Source organism: Populus alba, chromosome 15 (assembly GCF_005239225.2).
Source record: "Populus alba chromosome 15, ASM523922v2, whole genome shotgun sequence".
Classification (NCBI taxonomy): domain Eukaryota; kingdom Viridiplantae; phylum Streptophyta; class Magnoliopsida; order Malpighiales; family Salicaceae; genus Populus; species Populus alba.
This window is the reverse complement of record NC_133298.1, coordinates 6164583-6185657: the sequence shown is the minus strand read 5'-3', so window position 1 is coordinate 6185657 and position 21075 is coordinate 6164583. Positions and strand designations below refer to the sequence as shown.

Below are 21075 nucleotides of genomic sequence, written 5' to 3'. Positions count from 1 at the left end.
AAAACTCATGACATAGGTTATGAGATCATAATACACCTATAGAAAAGAAATTAAAGAAAATCACAAAACTAATATTTTAAAAAACAAACTAATGTAGAACAATAATATCGTATAAAACTGAATCTCTAACAAATTAAATGTTGAAAGATGAAATCAAGAAAAAAAAAACTCAATCACACAAAAGGATCTAAAAACATAAGCGCGAAAATAAAAGAAAATTAATCAAAGAGTAAACAAATATTTTCAATTAGAGGGTTACATTGAATTGAAAACTAGCTTTAATAAAAGAAAAAATAAATAAAAAGAATGAGGATCAAATTAGAAAAAATAAATTAATAAAAACTTTGATTGAAGAATAAAATTGAAAGCAAAAAAAATTTAACAAAAGGGAAAAGAAAAGAAAAATCAAAAGAATAACAAATGAAATAAAAAAACAGAACATATGAGGATTTGTAATTGAAAAACTAATTTGAAAAAAAATATATAAGAGGAATAAGAATGAAATAAAAAATTAAGAGAATGAGAATTGAAATTGAAAAGAAAAAGACAATCATGCATTTTACCTAGTAGGAGAGAGGAAAAAAAAGGACCATCGACAATAATCTGATCACCATACACCGTCACTCATCATACCATGTAGAAGAGGACTTAGTGGCGCATTCAAAGAGATGACAGAAGATCAGGTTTAGCCACTAGGTAACATCACACGCATCGCCTAAATGACATGGACGCCACTCACTCATCGGCATGTGCTCAACAACATGCGTTGACAACTTCTATGATTAAAAAATTAAAAGATCAATGTAAAAATACCAAAACACCCAAATGAACCCGATATATATATATATAACTTATGAACCTTGTCTATTAGCCTAACAATTTTTTGATCATGATGGTAAAGAAGTATTTTTACTGTTTGAAAGTTTATGAAAAGTTAAAAAAGCTCTTTGTTAACAACTCCAAGTTTTGTTGACCATGAGGGTAAAAAAGTATTTTCCAAAGCACTCTTAACCTTAGGGCTTCCTTTTTTTTTTTTTTTTTTTACACTTAAGGGTAAATAAGTAATTTTCCTCTAGCAATCCATAATAAACTATGTATATGGCTAGAGTGAAAAACTCACACCATATGATGTTTTGATTAGTACTTGATTATTGGTCTACGTTGTAACACAGGTTAGAGCGAGTTTTTTTACATAGCAAAAAAAAAAATGTTTAAATATTGGTGATGTGTCTTCTAAAAAAAAAAATTTTAACCATGAGTTAAATGATATTTTGATTTAATACTTAGATGGAAAAACATTTGATTCACTTGGGTTAATTTGGGCTTGCCTGCAAAATTCGCTAGAATAATCCTAAAAAACCAAATAAAAAAGCTCAATATTAAATAATAAAATTTGTAAAAATAATATTTGATTAAAAAAATAAAGTGAGCTCAAGTCCAACAAGAAAACATCTGACACAAGTCATGCATGTCATTAGATTCAATAAATATTTTTGTCTTGGAGATTATTTTTTTATTTAATTACATGACAATAAAACACATGATATTTTCTTTGTATGAAATAACATAATTTTTAAAAATAAAAAAATGTAATAAGCATGTGGGGCCGGGGTAATAAAGGTAGATTATTGACAACATATGATGAAATTACATTCTTTTAGGTTTGAGTTAAATAAATAAAATAGATCATTAATAAAAAAAATGATGAAATTGTATTTTTTTAAAATTGAGGGACAAAAAAACATTTTAAAAAACAAATAATACCCAAAATGTTGTGGATTAACATGTTAAACCTACTACCCAAATAATAGATTTAATTGGGTACAATGATTTGTTTTGCCAGTTTTTCTTAAACCATACATAAAATAACAAAAAAAAAAGAAGACTATCTTTATGGGTCTAAGTATTAAAACAAAACAACGCAAATGTGCGGGCCTTCCAGCCCAACCCAGGAGCTTGAGTTTGTTCTTTTGTTTTTCTTTCTTAATGACAACATATGACATGTCGTCTGCTTTACATTTATTTCAACGATTAAGGGTCGTGAAAAATTCAGGGGTTTGATTTTTCAATTCAAAATATATTTTCAACTTATTTTGATCCAAAATACCTTATAAAACACATTATACATCTTGATAAACATATCTATGACCATAAAAAATCCAACAAACAACTAAAAATAATAGAAATCAACCCTAAGCAAAAACTTATTCTCACGGTTAGGTTTATGGCATGGAGAAGGAAAAAAAACACATAGGTCAAACTTCTTTCATGAAATGGAACTCATTGATAAAAAAATTTAATTATTTTTATGGTTAGAATTGTTGATAATGATAAAATTCTCATTCCACATTAGAATCTAACGAGTTTCTATCTCTTTTAACAAAACAAAAGAGTAAAAAACAAGAAAAACAAAGTTTGATACTAAAATTGAATTTGAAAAAATTAAAGGGATTGATTAATTAAATGAACTTTTTAATTAAAATTCTAAGATGCCATCTATTTTAGCCGTTCTTTGTCCTTTAATTTAATTATGTCTTTTAATCCAACCCTTTCTTTTAAGAAAATATATAGCTAGGTATGAATTTAAGTTTAAAATTGCTCACTAATTTGCAGTGTTTTGTGAGAGAGTGAATAATAAAAATACTATAGTAAAAGTCCCACAAAGTTTAATTTTTGTTAATAAAATATCTTGACGATGGAGAATTGAATTTGAATAGGGTAAAACATGAGACCTTTTGTTCTGTTATTCCTGAAAAAAATGTCAACATATTTTCCGTAACTTGCAACATTTCTCCGATTCTTCTTCTTCCATATACTATCTTGTTTGAACATGTCTTGATGAGTTTATTAAGTAAATTTGTAACTGGAGACTTGATTCGGGTCAAGTTTTAATTTGAATTATTTTTGTTAATAATTTAGGTACGTGATTTAGCAACTTAACCTACTATTTAGTTGATCCAACCAAACTAGATCTAGTTAAAATCAAAAAATTAAAAGAAAAATAAAAATAAATTATTTTGATAAAAAAAATTGCTTTAGCTATTTATCCACCCAACAATTCAATAAGATAAGTTATTTACCGACTCAAAACTTTTATCATATATGAAAACTATAGTTTTCTCATGGCTATGCACCTACGATGAAATTTATATTTTCTAGTGAAAAATATCAATTTTAATGCCTTTTACTGGAAAGCATAATTGGAACTTCAAAACAAAACACAAACAGTCACTCAAATTGAACACTTATCCTCTTTCTTCGTTAAATCAAGCTCACAAAAATTAAAGAGCCTTATAAATTTCAAACTAATGGTATACTATCATTCGTGAAAATTCACTACTCTTGGAAACACTCAATCACCCTCACACTCTCTACTCCTGTGGGGGTTCATAATTGGATTCTTTAATTTGAAGTATTTATGGTTGTGGTAATAATTATTTTTTAAAATATTTTTTTATTTAAAAATATATTAAAATAATATATATATATATAAATAATTATATTTGATATTAACTCATCAAAATAATTTTAAAATACTAAAAAAATATTAATTTAAAGATTTACTTTTTAATATTTTTTAAACACAAAAACAAATAAGTAATTGTAACCCAACTTAGACAGTGTTTGTTTCTGTAGTTACTTATGTTTTTGAAGCAAATCACATAAACAAAATGTTTGGTAAAATATAAAACGTTAATTGCTATGTGTGGGATCCATTATCATTTATGTTTCGACTGGAGGACCTGGAGGTTACCCGAAAGCAGCATGAATTTGCTTCTCCATTAGTGTCGTGTCTGTGCAGAGTGAATTAAATCACTCTGCACTGTTTATTTTTTGAAGTGAACAGTGAAGAACCGATCCATTAAAAAAAATTTATTGTTTTTTAATTGTGTTTTATTCAAAAAATTAGTGTTTAATATTATTTAATGACACTATATAAATTAGAAAGAGATCACGTGATGATGTAACATTTTCAGAATTTGATCGCAATTTCAATTTTATTTATAATGATATTTTACTTGATTTTGTTGCATGCTCAAAAAATCATGGGAACTATAATCCTTATCGGATGAATTTCATACGTGATGAAACTGTCGATAAGTTAATGGAACAATAAAAAATATTTAATATAAAATATTATTTATTTAATGATGTAATAGTAGTAGTTAAATCTACAATATTTAAATTAAAAACATTAATATTAATATATATCCTTTTGAATTATTTTATAACCTCAATTTAAAAAATATTTTTAACTAAATATATTAAACTATTTTTTTATTTAACTTTAATTTTAATTATAATTTTAACCAAATATATATAAACATCAAACCACCCTAAACCAAATATACTTTCTATAAAATAACTTTAACCCTCAATCCAGACCGTTTTCACCTAGGACTAGGAGCATACCCCCACATTGATACATATTGTCTGGTAAGCTATATCCTGACCCCTACAGATTCAATAATTTCCATCTTCAGCCTTTATAATTTAATTTTTCATTAATATTCATCTTATAGTTTCCAAAAAATCTAATACAGACCTCATCCATTAGAAAATTAGGAGGAGAAATTATTATACACTACTGATATATAATTCTTCCAGCCAATATAAATGGGATCTCTTCCATCCAATAAATAAAAATTATACTGTGACAATGTTTTTTCACCGTTCATTTCTAATAACCAAAACCTTCATATATTTGATAAACCTTGTAAAATTCAAATAAATAAAAAATTAATTTAATACTTTGACTTTTAATTATTTTATATCAGTTATTTTGACCCTTAATTGTTTCACTTTATATCTTTTTAAAAATATTAAAAAAAAATCAATAATTGAATAGTAATAAAAAATAACTTTTCAAATAATTTATGATTGTAATTGCTTTTCAAATAACTTTGCGTTTCAAAAAGCATGATAATAATATTTTTTTATTTTTTAAAAAATATTTTTGATATCAACACATCAAAATGATTTGAATACACTAAAACATATTAATTTAAAGTTAATAAAAAATATTTTTTTTTAAAATGCAAACAAGTAATGATGGGATTTTATTTTAATTAATGTATTAGATTTCTCAAAAAAAGAATGTGGAAAGATCAATAATGATCTCTTAAAATTACAATATTAAAAAATTTCAAACATAAAGAACTGAACATAAATAAAGTGAAACTTATGAGGACTAAAATATAGTTTATGTAAAACCATCTCTACCAAGGTCTTCTCCAAGTCACTCATCAAACACAACACAAGGCCCTCAAATTTATCACACAAAGAAACACATGCGTTTTTCCTCTGCTCTTCAAAATCACATAAACCTCTATTATTCCAAATTTATCCCTAACCGACTTCATATCCAGTCTCTATTCCTCTTGGTTCTCTCGTAATTTTCTCAAACTCCCATCCCTTTCTTGCACCCAGTCCCGCCGGCGATCTGTCTTCCCCGTTTACGATAAAAATCTCTCGTACTCAATTCCATTTAGGGCTTGTGACTTACTTCTAGGATCTTCAGATTTTCAAAAATTAGGGTTTGGTTTTGGATTCGATTAGTGATTAGCAATCGATGATTTTGAAAAATTAGGGTTTTTACAGTTTCGATTTTGTTAGGGTTTCAACTTCAAAATTTTGAGAGGTCGGGGATTTAGTGAGGATGCCGAGAAGTTCCCGACACAAATCGAGCAAGCATAGCTCGAGAGAGTATTCAGATTCGGAGAAAAATTCGAGCTTGAAAGAGAAAAAGGTGGCCGCTGCGGTGAAAGAGGAGAATATTAGCAATAGTAGCAGTGTTAGGGTTTCGAGCGAGAAGAGAAAGTTAGATATAAAGGAGAACAAAGAAAATAAGGAATCTTTAAATGGGGAATATGTAGAGGAGTATTCCTCCTCTTCGTCAAAGAGGAGAAAAGATAGAGCAGAGGAAAATAATGATAGGTGGAATGGTGGAGAGGAGGAGAAAGGTGAGAAGAAGGGGAAGGAGAAAGGGAGCGAGGAGAGGTCGAAGAGTAGGAGGAGGGATGATAGCGTGGAGAAGAAGAGTGAGGGAAGGTATAGGGAGAGTAGTAGAAAGGAGGAGAGGGAAAGGGAAAGGGAAAGGGAAAGGGATAGGGAGAGGGAGAGGGAAAAGAAAGGAAAAGAGGGGAGAAGTGAGAAGCGGATTGAGGTTGAGGAGTATTCGCGTGGAGGAAAACAAGTTTCTGAAAAAACTGGTAAGGTAACAATGGGTTGGCTTGTAATGGTTGAAATGTGTTCTTTGAATGTCGGATGTGGGTGTTTGTGGATTTGTGTGCTTATTTTGTTTGCTGTTTGTTAAACTACAAGAATGCTGTTTTGAATTGTTAGAAGTGATTGCGGGAAGTTTTTTTTCTTTTTAATGAAACAAGGGAAAGTTTAGTTATTTGTGGTCTTGGAGGGCTCAATTTAATAATGCGTAGCTTTAAGGTTTCTTTTCTCTGTGAATTTTACTTGTGATTGTTGAGTCACCTCTACCTGGCCTGTCCCTAGAGTCTTGTGTGTTGAAGTGTCTTTAATAAGTTAAAATGATTTAGATCCTGCGAGTTGAAGAGGATTTCTAATCAATATCTGGAATTTGTTTATGATATTTTAGATGTACATTTAATAAGGATTTGAGTGTCCCTCATGTAATAAAAAATGTTTATTTTCATTTTCATTTTGGTTTAGACTGAAATGTGAAATTTCTCCTTTTGAAAATGGATCAGCAGTGATTATGAGAAGAAGGCCTGCATTTAAGGCACATAAGAAATTCAGATTAGAGTCTATGATACTTGCCTGTGTATACGAGACAGTCCTTGTAGGTGTAAGGAAAGGGTTTCAAATGCTTATTCTCTAAATTGTTATATGTAGGGTATGGAAAATTGAAAATGGACTTGTGATCTGTTAATATGGTGATCTCACCTTCCCTAGTTTGTTAAGCTATGCACACAGATTTTAACGTAACTTGCTCATGTTTTTTGTGGATGATTTCTAGTTATTTGATGATAGACAAAAGTTGACAGTAGAAGAAAATATATCAGTACTTCGTTGCCTATCACGTGTACCCCTGGGTATGGTTGACCATGACACAATTATCCATATAACATTGAGTGGTTTGATCTTCAATCCAGTGTTTCTGATCTATACTCTTTTAAGTACTTCAGACGCACAATCCATTTAACTGTGGGTATGGATTTGAGAACAGAGTCTTTTCTCTTCCAGTCAACTTTTAGTGCCCTTACAAGATGTCTGGAAGAACCTTCTGGAGTATAATTGAATGCAATGGAAGAAAAAAATGGTGCTTGTTTCATTCTTCATTACATTACTCCACACTCCATCATGTTCCCCAACATATTTATAGTGTTTTTAAAATTCCTATTTATTTGAAGTTGTTTTCTTGGAGACAAGGGAAATAAAGTATTTCATTTGATTTTACTGATACTGTGCATTAAGAAATTACAGTTATGTGTAAAATGAGTCAATGAAGATATCATGGATGGCTATTTTTTTGGTATCAAGACCATTTACTTCCACTCCTACTCAGTGAATGTGTTGTCTACATTACCACTTTAGCCGGAGTTTGTCTAGTCCTTTGACATTCAACATGTGTTGAGGGACCTAGGGAGTTAATAGATTGCTTGAAATAACTGTAGATATCATGCACGGTTACCTGTTTGCTCAATTGGTTTTTTCAACCTGATATGGTTTTTCTGGTGTATTTGATGCACAATCTTCTATTGCATGTAAGCTTTGTGTCATTTGAATTCCTCTTGAAAAGCAACAGACAGTTGTTGTGATTGGAACATTGCTGCAAAAGATCTCTTGTTTATACAATTTTGTTAAGACTTTATGATATATCTCCATAGATGAGTTTGGAATGTTAAATTATACCTGTTATCTGCATCTTCTTATTTTAGTTAGTAATAATTTGGAACAAGGTAAAATTTTCCTCTGTATTTTCACATTGTTGTTACTGCACTTCATTCTTCACGGGGGTTTCAAATTGCCTTAAAAATTTTTGTTTCCTATCTTCTTGAAGTGCTTCTTGAGAGCTGTTACTGATATCTTCCAAGTTATTATGAACGAGGATATCTTTCCTATCCTGCATTCAAAGAGAATATTTTATGAAGTAGTATTAGATTAGATTGGAAATACAGTAATTTGGAGAGGAGAACATAGAACATATTTCTTTGTGCTATTTTGTTGGATTTAGTGAAGCAATCCAACATATTTCATATTGCCTTCATTTGTTTTCCTGAAATTATGAAATGAATGCTGTTGACAATCTTGTCTTGGGTGTTGGATGGTTTAATAATGTGAGGAGGGAATATCCAGTCACTTTAATAATGCTTAGTTTGTCTTCATTAGATATACTGATAGGCACATGATTAATTGTTACATCATGTTGGCTATGTGTCTACATGGGGGCTTGCTACCTGTTTTTGTCATTCCAGCAGCAGTGGTGGTATATCTTTGATTATTTATTTATACCCCCCCTTCTTTACACATAAGCAGCCTTAATGTTTTACTTTAGATGTCTGTACACTTCTTGCAGTTGGGATATCATGGTCCTGTTGCTTAATCCGCTTTTTTTCCCCCCCATATCTTGGCTCTTCTTGCTGAACATCAAGTTTACGTGTTGATTTATGCTTGTGGCAGCAAATGATCAATTGCGAAGTCCTGAATCAGAGAACCAGTCTGATAGACGAATTAGGAGAAAGAGAGATGATTCTGTTGATGGGGATAAGCAACAGGATGATTTTGGAGATGCAAATGGAAAACGCTTATCCTCAAGGGAGGATGTTGTCAAGGATGGAAAACCAAAGGATGAGAAGCACAATGATGATAGATATAGAGACAAGTATCATGAAGACACGGGCAGGGAAAATAGGCATCGAGATGATAAGCAAAAAGATGAGCGTGGTACAAGAGATAACATTAACAGCAGGTCTGATGAGAAGCATGCAAGGGATGAGAAGGATGGTCCAGAAATTCAAAAGAAATCTAAGCCACAAGACGGTGACCGTGACCGTGACCGTGACCGTGATCATGATCACGAGTTTGATATTGTCCGTGACCGTGATCATGATCGTAATCGTGATAGGGAACGAGACCGTGATCGGGACCGGGATAGGGAGCGGGAGCGAGACCGTGACAGAGACCATGAACGTAATCTTGACTATGACGGGGCACATATTGATGATCGTAGTGCCAGATACAAAGATAGCAGGGGAAGGAAAAGATCTCCTGAAGATCATGATGACTATAATGATACTAAATCCAAGGGTATAAAGGCACCTTATCCTGACATGGAAAAGAAATCTTTGAGCAGTGGGAGAGTTGAGTCGGATGACAGGGGAAGGTCTCAATCACGGCAGGCCCATCTAGATAATAATGTTAGCAGTAATAGACGGAGGACTTCCCCAGATACCAGTTCACATGGGGCTGTTGAAGAGTACAGGTAACTATCAATATGTCTTAAATTAGTGAAGAGATAAAATGACAATTCCAAATTGATATTTTATGTTTTGGAAATTGTAAACTTACATACATGTGCTTTAATTCTGCTTGTGAAGGTTGATTTGATTCAAAGATTTCTTTTGTATATTAGAACTGCTGCTCTACTTTGCTTATGACAAAATTGAAGAGCCCTTTATTGGTGTAATAGATTGCAGTACTTTTATGTCATACTCATGTTCACTAGCATGTGTGAATGAAATAAAAAAAATGAAATCAGTCTATTTTTATCTAAACAAGTATATTTTTATCTTTTTGCGGAGTGCTAGGGTTCACACTTCTTAGTCGAATATTTTATTTCCATTTTCAGTCATTTGCTTCACACTTTTAGTAGTAGGTAGATTGCATTCATGTATAATAAAGAACCTATCTCTTTGATTATTGACCAATTTCTAAAATTGATGTCCCAGTTAAATTATTTGTGTGTGGAACCCACTTCAATGATCAAACAAAATTTTATAGTTATTTACTGCTCTTAGGTAATTTCTTGAATCAAACTGGAAGATGGTGATGGTTTTTATTTTTTCTGTTATAGGCATTTCAAAGCAGAAGAATCAAAGTACAGGGATGCTGTGATCGAACAGAGGTCGAAAGCAATTTCGTCAAGAGAGGCTACTGATTTCCCAGTAACATCAGAGAGAGCATCCAAGTATAGGTCTTCTGATAAACCTATTAAAATGGATGATGGCCATCTGGGTGAGTTGTCGATTGAGAGGTCTTTAAGTTCTAGAGCTTCACCCCGGGGCTTGGTTGACAGATCCCCTTCATCAAGCCATGAGCGCAGATATGCAAACAGAACTGGTGTCAGGCGGAGTGTTGACATTGAAGAATCAGCGAGGAGGAGAAGTGGTTCCATCAGTGCTAGAGATGTGCCCTCTGCTGATGACAGACTAGGTCGGGATTTACCTTTGGAGAAGCCTCTATCAGATGAGTCAACTCCAGGTGATTCATCCTTTTATAACAGAACTAATCAGAACAATTCTGCTTTGATTCCTCCACATGCCTTCAGGGGTGGAGGTGGCAGCCCATCTTTTATGGGTTCACTAGAAGAAGATAGTAGAGTTAACACCCGCTACAAGAGAGGAGGCGGCGATCCCAATCTGGGAAGAGGTCAAGGAAATGCTTGGAGAGGTGTCCCAAACTGGTCTTCACCCATGCCAAATGGCTACATGCCTTTCCAACATGGGCCACATGGAAGTTTTCAAGCAATGATGTCTCATTTTGCATCTCCACCACTGTTCAGTGCCAGGCCTTCTATGGAAATTAACCACTCTGGGATTCCTTACCACATACCTGATGCTGACAGGTTTTCTGGTCATTTGCGACCACTTGGGTGGCATAATATGATAGATGGGTCAGGACCTTCTCAAATGCATGGATGGGATGGAAATAATGGTGTGTTTAGGGATGAACCACATGCATATGGGCAAGAATGGGACCAGAATAGGCATCAGTTGAATGGTAGGGGATGGGAAACTGGCACTGATATATGGAAAACACAAAATGGTGATGTGAATATGGACTCGCCAGCAGCTTCTGTGAAAGAGGATTTTCCAGTGCAGGCACCTATGGAGAATCTTTCGGCTGGACAAGTAGGTCACGAGTCGCAAAATGAAAATACTCATCAAAAGGTCCAAGCTGAAATTGTAGAAACAAAGTCAGCTGTTGCTTCAGCAAAAGAATCTTCGAGGTCTATGCCTAAAACTATCCTTGAGAAGATGCCTGATCCGCCTAAAATGCAAAGTAGTGATGATAGGAGTCATTTTGCCCATGCTTATCTCTCTAAGCTGGACATTTCATCAGAACTTGCCAGTCCAGAGTTGTATAGCCAATGTATGAGTTTGCTCAGCATGGAGCAGGGTGCAAATGCTGATGAAGATATTGTTATGCTTGTAAACTTGAAGGCAAGAGACTCTATTTGTCATGCACGGCCTTGTATGTGTATGCGTACCTTGTTCTGTTTATAATTTATTTTTATGCTATTGTGATGTGACAGGATGGTGCAAGAGCAGTGCCAAAAAGTTTCGATTCCATTTTCAGCCTTTCACTTCTTCCTGCCACAAAAGATTCTGTTTTTCAGGTAAAATCATTAACTATATAACAAATTATTTGTGATTAGTCTGTGCATGTTTGTGAATCCAGTCATGATCAATTGGAGTCATTTGAAGAAGCACGGTGAATTTTTTTTTTGTGACCTTCTATCTACTTATTTTTGCTTGATCAACCAGGATTTTGTACTTGTTAAGTGGAAGCAAAAATTGCATAGGCGTTTAGTTAATGAGAGTTTAGTTAATGAGAGCTTGCAGCTTGTGATGCCTACCTTTCTTTTGCTCATAATTATTGTTCATATACAGAAATATCTTTCAGATATACAAGCATCTTGCCACTGTGTTAATGAGGAAAATGCGTATTTCTATTGAGATCTGGTAAAAAAATAGGGGAGAGATTGGATGTAGGATAATAACCAAAGGAATTGATGGTATATAAAGCATGATCTAATGGATTTGGGCTGCACTTCTTTTTGTTGGTGTTGCAACATTTGAATATCGCTGTCATTTCCAATCTGATTCTGTCCAACTGCAAACAGTATTTGACTTGGTCTTAACTTTATTTTTCATATTATGCTTCTCAATAGTTTTTAGATTAATTCTTAAGTGCCAATTCTTTCACTGACATTCTGGTTCCTTCCTTGCAGAGAGCCATGGATTACTACAAGAAGGAGAGACCAGGTCTGAGTGGCTTGCCAATTGTTAATGGTGGAACAATAAATGCTATTTCAACTACCAAAGTAAAAGATGAGCCTATTGATGATGGGCATAAAGCAGAAGAACCGGTTTTAAATCAGGATGAAGAAATGCATGACGTTCCAGAGCTGAATTTAGATCAGAAGAAAGCTGAAGATGTTCCACTTGCTGATACCCATGAGGAACCAGTAGAACTTGTTTCGAAGGATTATGCTCAGGCTCCCACCCCCTCCCAGGATTTTCCTGTTCAAGCTCTTAGTCAAGATAATCTGGAAAAGCCTGTAGAAATTCCTAGTGGTGATAAGATTGATGGGGTGCCATCCGAGCCGGGCAATTCAGAAGGTGTAAAGGGAAGCATCCCAAGCCCTGATAATGCATCCCAAGCTTCCTCCATTTCACCTGCTGAAGGTGTAGAAGATAATGCTTTGCAATGTGCTGAAGAAGGGCGGGGGTCGGGTGATGCAATATGTGGTCCTTTATTTTTTTCGGATGATTCTCTCAAGGCATCTGGGGCTTTGATGTCTGGATCAAATGAGTCTGAGTCGGTAATTTTAAGTCGGATACATCATTCTCCTGAAAGTACACATTGAGACAATTTCTCTATGTTCTTTAATGCGTTTTGCGTAGAAGTTATTGTTTGCTTTCCCAATTTTTGTTGCTTCTCTTTTTATCAAGGAATAAAAGGAAATCTGCTCTTTGGTTCCTCTGGACAAGGGGTTTTGTGAGCCATTCATGTCATCTGCCAATTACAATTCCATGCTTTCTCCTCATCTTCCTCCAGCTTGCAGTCATTGTGCTTCGATGATCACATGTTTGACATCCATACTAGAGGCCTGCATCAAATAATTTATCTTTCATGGATACAAGGTGAGAATTTTAGGTTGATTTGCTTAAGATCTGACTGCATATGCACATCGAGTTTGTGATCACTTGCATTGGAACATTCTCGGGTGCTTTTCGCATCACTGTTATACACGTCCTCGGAGAGCTTGGACGTGATACTGCAATGATTTTTAGAAGCTCGTCAATGTCATGATATTCACCGTGTATTCTGCTAGTAGCAAAAAGTACCTGAATTTTCACTCACTATGTACACAAGCTTTTCACGCCCATTATACAAGATGGTTAGCGGCTATGGAAAAGATAAGTGTTTTCTTTGTTTTGCGCCCCCCTCTCAATCCTCCTAGCATCAAAATTGGTAGATTTAAAAAGGAAAAAATCGAGGAAAAAGAGATACAAGGAGGGAAAACAAGGTATCCACCAGAATAATAATGCACAGCAGGGGTTCTGGTTGGTTTTTGCTGCTGTGTTTGTTTTGTTAGCTAATAATCTCATAGCTACTAAACCCATCTTTGTGGGTAGACTCGGTGACTGGATGATGTGATTCATGGATCAACTTTGTCAAAACCTAAATAGATAAAATTTGATTAATGAATTTTTTTATATATTCAAATCAACATTGTTTAATTAAGAAACCTAATAAATATAGAATAAAATATTTAATATTGTGTTCCATAAGTTAATTTACTGAATTCATAACGGCATTTAAGTTCGGTCTAGCTGGTTATTAGACAAGTTATTATTATTATTATTATTTTGTAATCATCGGTGGAAGTAACTCAAAAACCATATTATTCGGCAAATATTGAGTTTTGACCTTTTTCTTTAGATGAAAAAGATTTTTTTGGCAGGTTTGGTAAACGTCTGTGGTGGTTCTCTTGTTGGAACTAAGAAGCTCATGCAATTTTGAACACTAAACTCCTCCAAGGCCCCTCGTGCTTTATCCATGTTTATAATTAACCAACGATACACATTGTAGACACAAATTTATTGACACTATTCAGTAATGGCGTTTTTGCTTCTGTTAATAAAAATCAAATACAGTGCTAATTAATCATTAAAGAATTGATTGAGGGTATGTGTTTCTTTAATCACATTAAAATGATCTAATTGCCTGCCAAATCAAACTAGCAAACAAGAGTAGTGATGTCTTTTTTTTTAAATACAGTAAAATGACATTTATATTTGGAAAAAATAAAAATTAAATTAAATTATGTGTTTAGAAATTTTTTGGTTTTTTTAACTCATTTGTTTTTGTTATTATGAGGTTTATCAAGAGTATTTTAGTTTTTTTAACCATGTTTAATTATTAATTAAATTAAAAAAACTATTGGCGCGTGCCATGTACAAGCTAATATGTGGGAGCCGTTTCTTGATAGCCAAATTTCCTTTCCACCATTTTGTTAGAAAAGTTGTTATGTTTTCTTTTTTATAGTACATCACATGTCAATGATAGTGAAGTGATTTGTCACCTTTGTCACTAATGATGTATTTTTCTCTCTCTCATCCCTTAAAAATAAAAGGTTGGTCCTCTTTGTTTTTGATATTTAACTTCAGTTCTTATTCTTTTGATTTTTAATTTTATTTTTGGCCTTTTTATAAAAATTTTTATTTACTTTTAATTTTGTCCATCAATTCTAATTTTTACATATATTATGTTTTTCAAATTGGTCATTATTTGTTTAATTTCTAATTTTTTTTGTCCTTTATAAAAGTCTTACTGGTTCTCAATTCATCCTTCAATCTAAATTTATGGTCCCTATTCTTTTTTTTTTTTTTTTTTTTCCTTTTATTAAATTTATTTTTATTTTCAATTTTACCCTTCAATAAAAAAAATTATTTTTATTTTTTTATGTCAATTTTGATCCTCATTCTTCTAATTTTTTTTTTTATCATTTTGTTAAATTTTTTTTTTTCAATTTCACCCTTTAGTCAAATATAAAATTTAATTTTCATTTGCATTTTAATTTTAATTCTTATTTTTTTAATTGCTATTTTTTAATCCTTTTGTATAATTAAAATTCTTTTTTAATTTTCATCCTTCAATATTTGATAGAATAAGAGTTGAGCTTCGTGTTTGTCATAACCCAATTTTTGGCCATTTTATTTTAATTTTATTTACTGAAAATGATAAAAAAATAATAATGATGAGAAAACAAGTAAAAATAAAATATATGAAGAATGAATTAAAATTTGGGTTAAGGGCAACATGACTAGAAGTTTAAAGATTTAATTAAAATTTTGGACTAGTTTAATTAATCAAGTGAAGGGTTTAATTGGAGAATTGATAAGTTTTGAGACTTAATTAAGCTCAGAATTAATTTAACTCATCCAATTAAGGATTTAATTGGAGAATTGATAAGTTTTGAGACTTAATTAAGCTTGACATTAAATTAATTCATCCAATCAAGGGTTTAATTGGAATAAGTTTTGAGACTTAATTGAGCTTGAAATTAATTTAATTAATGAAATCAAGGGCGTAATGGGAGAATTGATAAGTTTTAGACTTAATTGGACTTGGATTTAATTAAATTAATGAAATTAGGGACTTAATTAAAGAAATAGCAAAGTTTGGGGTTAATTGGGGGCACAATTGCAACAGATTAAAGTCCAAGGGCTAACTTGTAAAAGGCGTCAAAATGCAGAGGATATTACAGTTTAAACCAGGGCTTAATTATAAAATTTTCAAAACTTCAAGGGTCAAAACGCAAATGGCCACCTCATATCCCAAACAACGTCATTTTAAAAGGACACTGTTCATCTTCTTCTTAAGCCAGCGACCATTTCCTATAGTAGAGGCTGGGAGATGTTGCAGCAGTAATCATTCGTTGGTTTCAGTTATGGGCGCCTTAATGGTGGTCGACCCTCAGCATACTGTCATTACCAACCCACCGGGCTCTAAATAAGCAAATGAGCATCGAAAAAACAAAGGTTGGTTAGAGAAAGAGAGAGAGACGAAAGAAACCGGAAAGAAAAGAAACACAAGCAAAGCATAAAAACTTTCAGGTTCATCTCTAGAACTCCCATACCAGAAATAGGCTTCCTTCACCAATTCTGACCTAAGAAAAACGAGAGAGGAAACCGGCCGAGAGAGAGTAGAGATGTGTTCTGAAAACAAAGCAAAGAAAAAAAAAAAAAAACAAGCCGAAATAGAGACACAAGAAAGGAATACAACGTGAGATACAAGCAGAAGGAGTAAGAGGAAATTTGAAAGCAGAAGCGTCTCCCTCAGCAATCTCGCGCAAATTCTCTGCAAAAGAACCAGGTAAGTCTTCTGCTCTTTTTTTCCCACCTTTTGTTAATTCATTTTTGCCGCCTATTTTGAATTAAACAACAAAGGCCAGGCACATGTGATTTGGATCACGCGTGGCTCATGTGGCCCAAGCTAGTGACCGGGCTGGGCTAGCTGGGTCGAGCCCAGCATGTGGGCTAGCTCAGCCTCAAAAACATTATTAATAAAAAAAATAAAAAATAAAAAATATAGAAAAATAAAAAAAGTATGTGTATGCATGAATAAAAATAATGTAAATTTATTGGTTTATTCACCGACACCAGAGTCGGGAATAAAATACTGGTTTAAATTTATATTATTTTTATTCATTATATTATATTTAGCAAGAAAAAAAAAAAAAATATGTGCATGCATAAAAAATAAAATTTATTTTATTGGTTTATTCACTGACGCCAGAGACAAGAATAAAAACTACTGATTTAATTGTTTTTTTTTGTTTTTTTTATTTAACTACTTAAAAAATAAAAAAAATATGCGAATGCGCAATAAAATGAATTTATTTTATATGTTTATTCGCTATCGTTAGAGTCATGAATAAAAAAATATTGATCTAAATTTATTTTATAGCGGCGTAATAGTTACCAACGCTAGAGTTGGAATTATTCGTAGTCAAATATTCACTAACACCAAAGTAATGAATATCGCAAGTAAACCATCAGAGCATAAATTAATAAATGCATAGCAATTTAAGACAAAATCAGCAATGCAGTTTGCCTCAGGCAGAACGTTTAAGGGGTGATAATATCTTTCCTTTTGCGTAACCAGTCCCGAACCATAGGATCTCTGTTGATCAGTTAGGGTTCCTAGTGATCATAATACTATGTGGCGACCCCTCAAAGAAGATCTTTTTCCTAAAAGAACAAGATGCCAGAAATCTGTTCTTTTTCCATATCAAGATTATTTTTAAGACCGTCGCGATTTCAGATGCGATAGTGTTTTTTTCATATAGAATGCTTTGGGTTTGATGATCTTGGTCATGAGTTTAAAAAGTTAACACGAGTTGATTTTTTTTTTAAATAGGCTATAAAATTCGATTTATTTTTCTATCATGTTATTTTGATCTTATGGTCTAGGTTACAAATTTAGCGAGATTTCCTGCATTGGCTCAACTTTAATTACTAGGATTATAAATTTATCATGTGTTATCTTAGGTTTACCAATACCGATTTATTTAGGTCTATTTTTTTACTCAATTTAATGATTCCATATTTAATGGGCTATGAATTAAGTCACATCATTTGTCCCCTTTTAAAAACATGTTTTTCCCATTTCATTCTTCCAATCGGATCTTTGACTCATGCCGCAAATCCTCTTCCTTTTTGAAACCCCACTTGTGCACCTGAACATTATTTTTTATGTTCCTATCTTAGGAAGTTAAACTACTCAAACATATTGATTAATTTATCAATTGCGAATTTCTCCCTTTTCTGATTATTGAATATTCTTTTTATTTTATTTCTTAAATAAATAATTAATTTCATGTTTTTTTTTTTTTTTACTTCTAATCGATCAAAATCAAACGCATACAGACAATGTATTTAAAACTCAAAATCGAAATGCTCACATTATATTACATGTTAAATTAAAATATTTCTACAATTATGATCGGCTATTTCTTTTTTTTCTTTTTTCATTCATCTGGATTTGTCGAATTATATATTTTATAGATTTACCCACGAGAATGCTATACGACGACGTGACAAGAGCAGGATGGTCGTTAGCAGTTGTAACAGAAATCCCAACAGGAAAGGGTTTTGGTTTCCACTTGAAACGAAACTCTTTTCTTCTCCCTTTCCGTTATGGTTTCTACCTTGACGACTGTAAGAGCTTCATAATATTCTGACAAGGATTTACTCACAAATCAAACTCTATCCTGACAAGATTTTACATCAAGTACAACGCCCTCCCTCTTGTCTTTATAAATACTCCTGCAGGCTTCAAGGCTCAAACACAGGAAGCAAAAGCTTAGTCACCATGAAAAACATTGATTCTTCAACGTCCAGAGTCGAAGAACGCAAGAAAGAAAGCGAGGAGGAGGTGGATGTTTTGTTTGTGACTGAAAAGGATTTGAAGGATGGAAATATCGATATGGATGCTAAGGTGACCGGCTTTGATGCTTTAGTGGCGGTTTGCCATATTGCTTACAAGAAACTCAAGCAAAAGAAGAGGGAGGAGAAACAGAAAGTGGATGCAATATTGGGGGATGGAAAGATAGACGGGCCGGTGAGGGAGAAAGCTGTTCAAAAGCCTGCTGATTACTTTGAATTAAAGAAGAAAGAAAGGTTTGCGGGAGAGAAGCTACTCAGTTCTGCTACCAAGAGCGGTGGGACAAGTAACGGGGGAGGAATATTGAGGGGGAGATTTAATAAGGTGAATGAGCCTATGTCCGACAAGGTTCATGATGGCTTTACTACTAGGAAGAGAACTTCCGAGGAGAGGCCCTCTTGTTCTACGGAGAGGTATAAAAGGAATGGTTTTGGACAAGGAATTATGACTGGGGTTAGTGACGAAGGATCGGTTAGTGACGAAGGATCGAACCAAGACTTGTTTTTGAGAAAGGATACCGTATTCGAACGATCCCACGCTCACAGCAAGCCAGATAAGAGATTGAAGGAGGAGATGCCAAACTGTGGTGTTGGCGCACTAGCAGAGTTGCCTCAAGAAGTCAAAGAAAGAATTGCTTCTATGAATGGCAAAGATGTGGAGTTAGTGGTGGACAAACAGTTGTATGCAACTGACGTGACCGATGGCAACAGTCGTCTGTCGATCCCTCTTAGACAAGTTATAGCTAAGAATTTCTTGACAGATGAAGAGAAGAGGGCTCTTGTAGATAGTAATTGTCTGAAAGTTAAGATTCTGGAACCCTCTTTGGAAATGGTTAGTGACATGAATCTGAAGCAATGGAACATGCTTAAGGAGAAGGGCAGTACTGTTAGTTCATCATATGTGTTCATAACACATTGGAATTCTCTAAGGAGAAGAAATAATTTGCTTCGGCTAGATAGAATTCAGGTTTGGTCTTTCCGAGTAGAAAACGACCTCTACTTTGCTCTTGTTAAGGTTGGTGAAAGACAAGAAGAACGAAATTGTTCTAACAGAAGCAATGCCGGTTCATCAACTGGTAGCCATGCTGGTGTGGTTGAATAGGCGAGTCCTAGTTTAAGAGAAGGATTAGAAGATGGCGGCGTCGGCGGCAGTAGTCAGAATGGAGAAGAAGATCCACCGTATTCTGCTAGTCTGCTTGAAGATGTTGATGAACAACCCAGTCTCACACCCATGATGGGGAGCTTTTTCTTCATCATTTTATTTCTGATATCCTTGTTTTTTCCTTATGATCTTTATAGTAATTAATAAAGAGCAATTGTGAAAGTCGGATATATATTTATGGTGCAAAGTTTTCATATTTAAATGCTTCCAATTCATCGTAGAATGGATTAGCTTCTAACCATAAGAGAATTGTGAGTAGACAAATTTACACAATGTATCTAAAACAGCAAGCAAACCTATAAATGTTATTAATATCAGAGTATGCCAAACAAAAGAAAAAGTAAATAAATAAATTTTGTATGACTGTAAGATATTTTTTATCCTCGTTTTCAATGTTTTTTTTTTTTTTTTTTCAATTTCCTAGTGGTGGGTTCCATGGGCATGGATTGAGTTAGTAATCACATTGCTCAAATACTTAAAGGCTTCCAATTTATCATTGCCCTCACGACGAATAGAATGACACACTTGTTAAATTTGGTATACCAGTAGTAACTTTATCCGGTTGATTGGATTAGATTTTTAATAACTTGATTAATCTAGTAAAATAAACATTAATTTTTTTTTTTAAAATTGAAACTATTAACTAAAAAGTTAAAAGGTCTGGGCTAAATGCTATTCAGTCGATATTGTTTATATTCTTACAAAACATTATAGATATATAGTCTATTAACTAATAATCTATTTTGATCCTCAAAGTTTTATTTATAGCCATTGAATTCTAATTCAATTCAAGATCAATTGCTTTTGATTTTTAGATAAGTTTGAAATTTAAAGGAGAAGGGATTAAAATGAAAAAGATACCAAACATGAATGTCGTTGTAGAATTGTTTTTAAAAACAGACATTTAGATTCTTGAATTTTAAAAATAACATAAATTATATAATTTAAGTCACTTAAGATTTCACAAAATTTAATTTTGACATAAAAATATATTTATAATATTTTTCAGTTCTTGATTACAAAAATAAGAGAGAAAGGTCATTTTATAATTAACATATCTCAAAATATAAGAGAAAAACACAGAGACATAAATGTAAAAAGAATCTACAAATAAGAATGAAAAGCCCGTTAAATATCCAAGACCAATTATTATATAGCTTATTCATCCATTTAATAATAACAGTGAAATCAAATTCAATGAAGAACTTACCTCTAATAAAACCACCAGTCAAAATGGTTAAACTCCATCGTATAATAGCTCAACACTTATACATATTGATCTCATTCGTTGTTTCTTTTTTCCTTCAACTAAGTCTTTGATCTACATTCCCAAAAAAGTATTTAATTTATGAAATTATCTATTTCTAAAATGGTAATTCGGAACATTAAATGATTCCATTAAAAGACATTTTTAGATCCATCATTTTAATTGGTATTTAATTAATTAAAAAAAAATTTTATATGAGTCAAAATCAACAA

At 32.9% G+C, this 21075-nt stretch overlaps 1 protein-coding gene across 1 annotated transcript; it reads left to right on the top strand.

Moving 5' to 3' along the window:
* Positions 1 to 5242: 5242 nt before the first annotated feature.
* LOC118057147 (uncharacterized) lies at positions 5243 to 12986 on the top strand. The gene is made up of 5 exons (XM_035069649.1): positions 5243 to 6212; positions 8656 to 9457; positions 10049 to 11417; positions 11510 to 11593; positions 12209 to 12986. Exons 1-5 carry the CDS (start codon positions 5660 to 5662, stop codon positions 12845 to 12847), a joined length of 3447 nt encoding a protein of 1148 aa, XP_034925540.1. The 5' UTR covers positions 5243 to 5659; the 3' UTR covers positions 12848 to 12986.
* The last annotated feature ends 8089 nt before the right edge of the window (positions 12987 to 21075 follow it).

Bases quoted from the DNA above. Each gene is read 5' to 3' on its own strand.
- LOC118057147 (XM_035069649.1), top strand. From the start codon at position 5,660: ATGCCGAGAAGTTCCCGACACAAATCGAGCAAGCATAGCTCGAGAGAG. The intron at 6,213-8,655 runs GTAAGGTAACAA...TGCTTGTGGCAG, and splicing joins ACAAGTTTCTGAAAAAACTG to CAAATGATCAATTGCGAAGT. The intron at 11,418-11,509 runs GCAAGAGACTCT...GTGATGTGACAG, and splicing joins TTATGCTTGTAAACTTGAAG to GATGGTGCAAGAGCAGTGCC.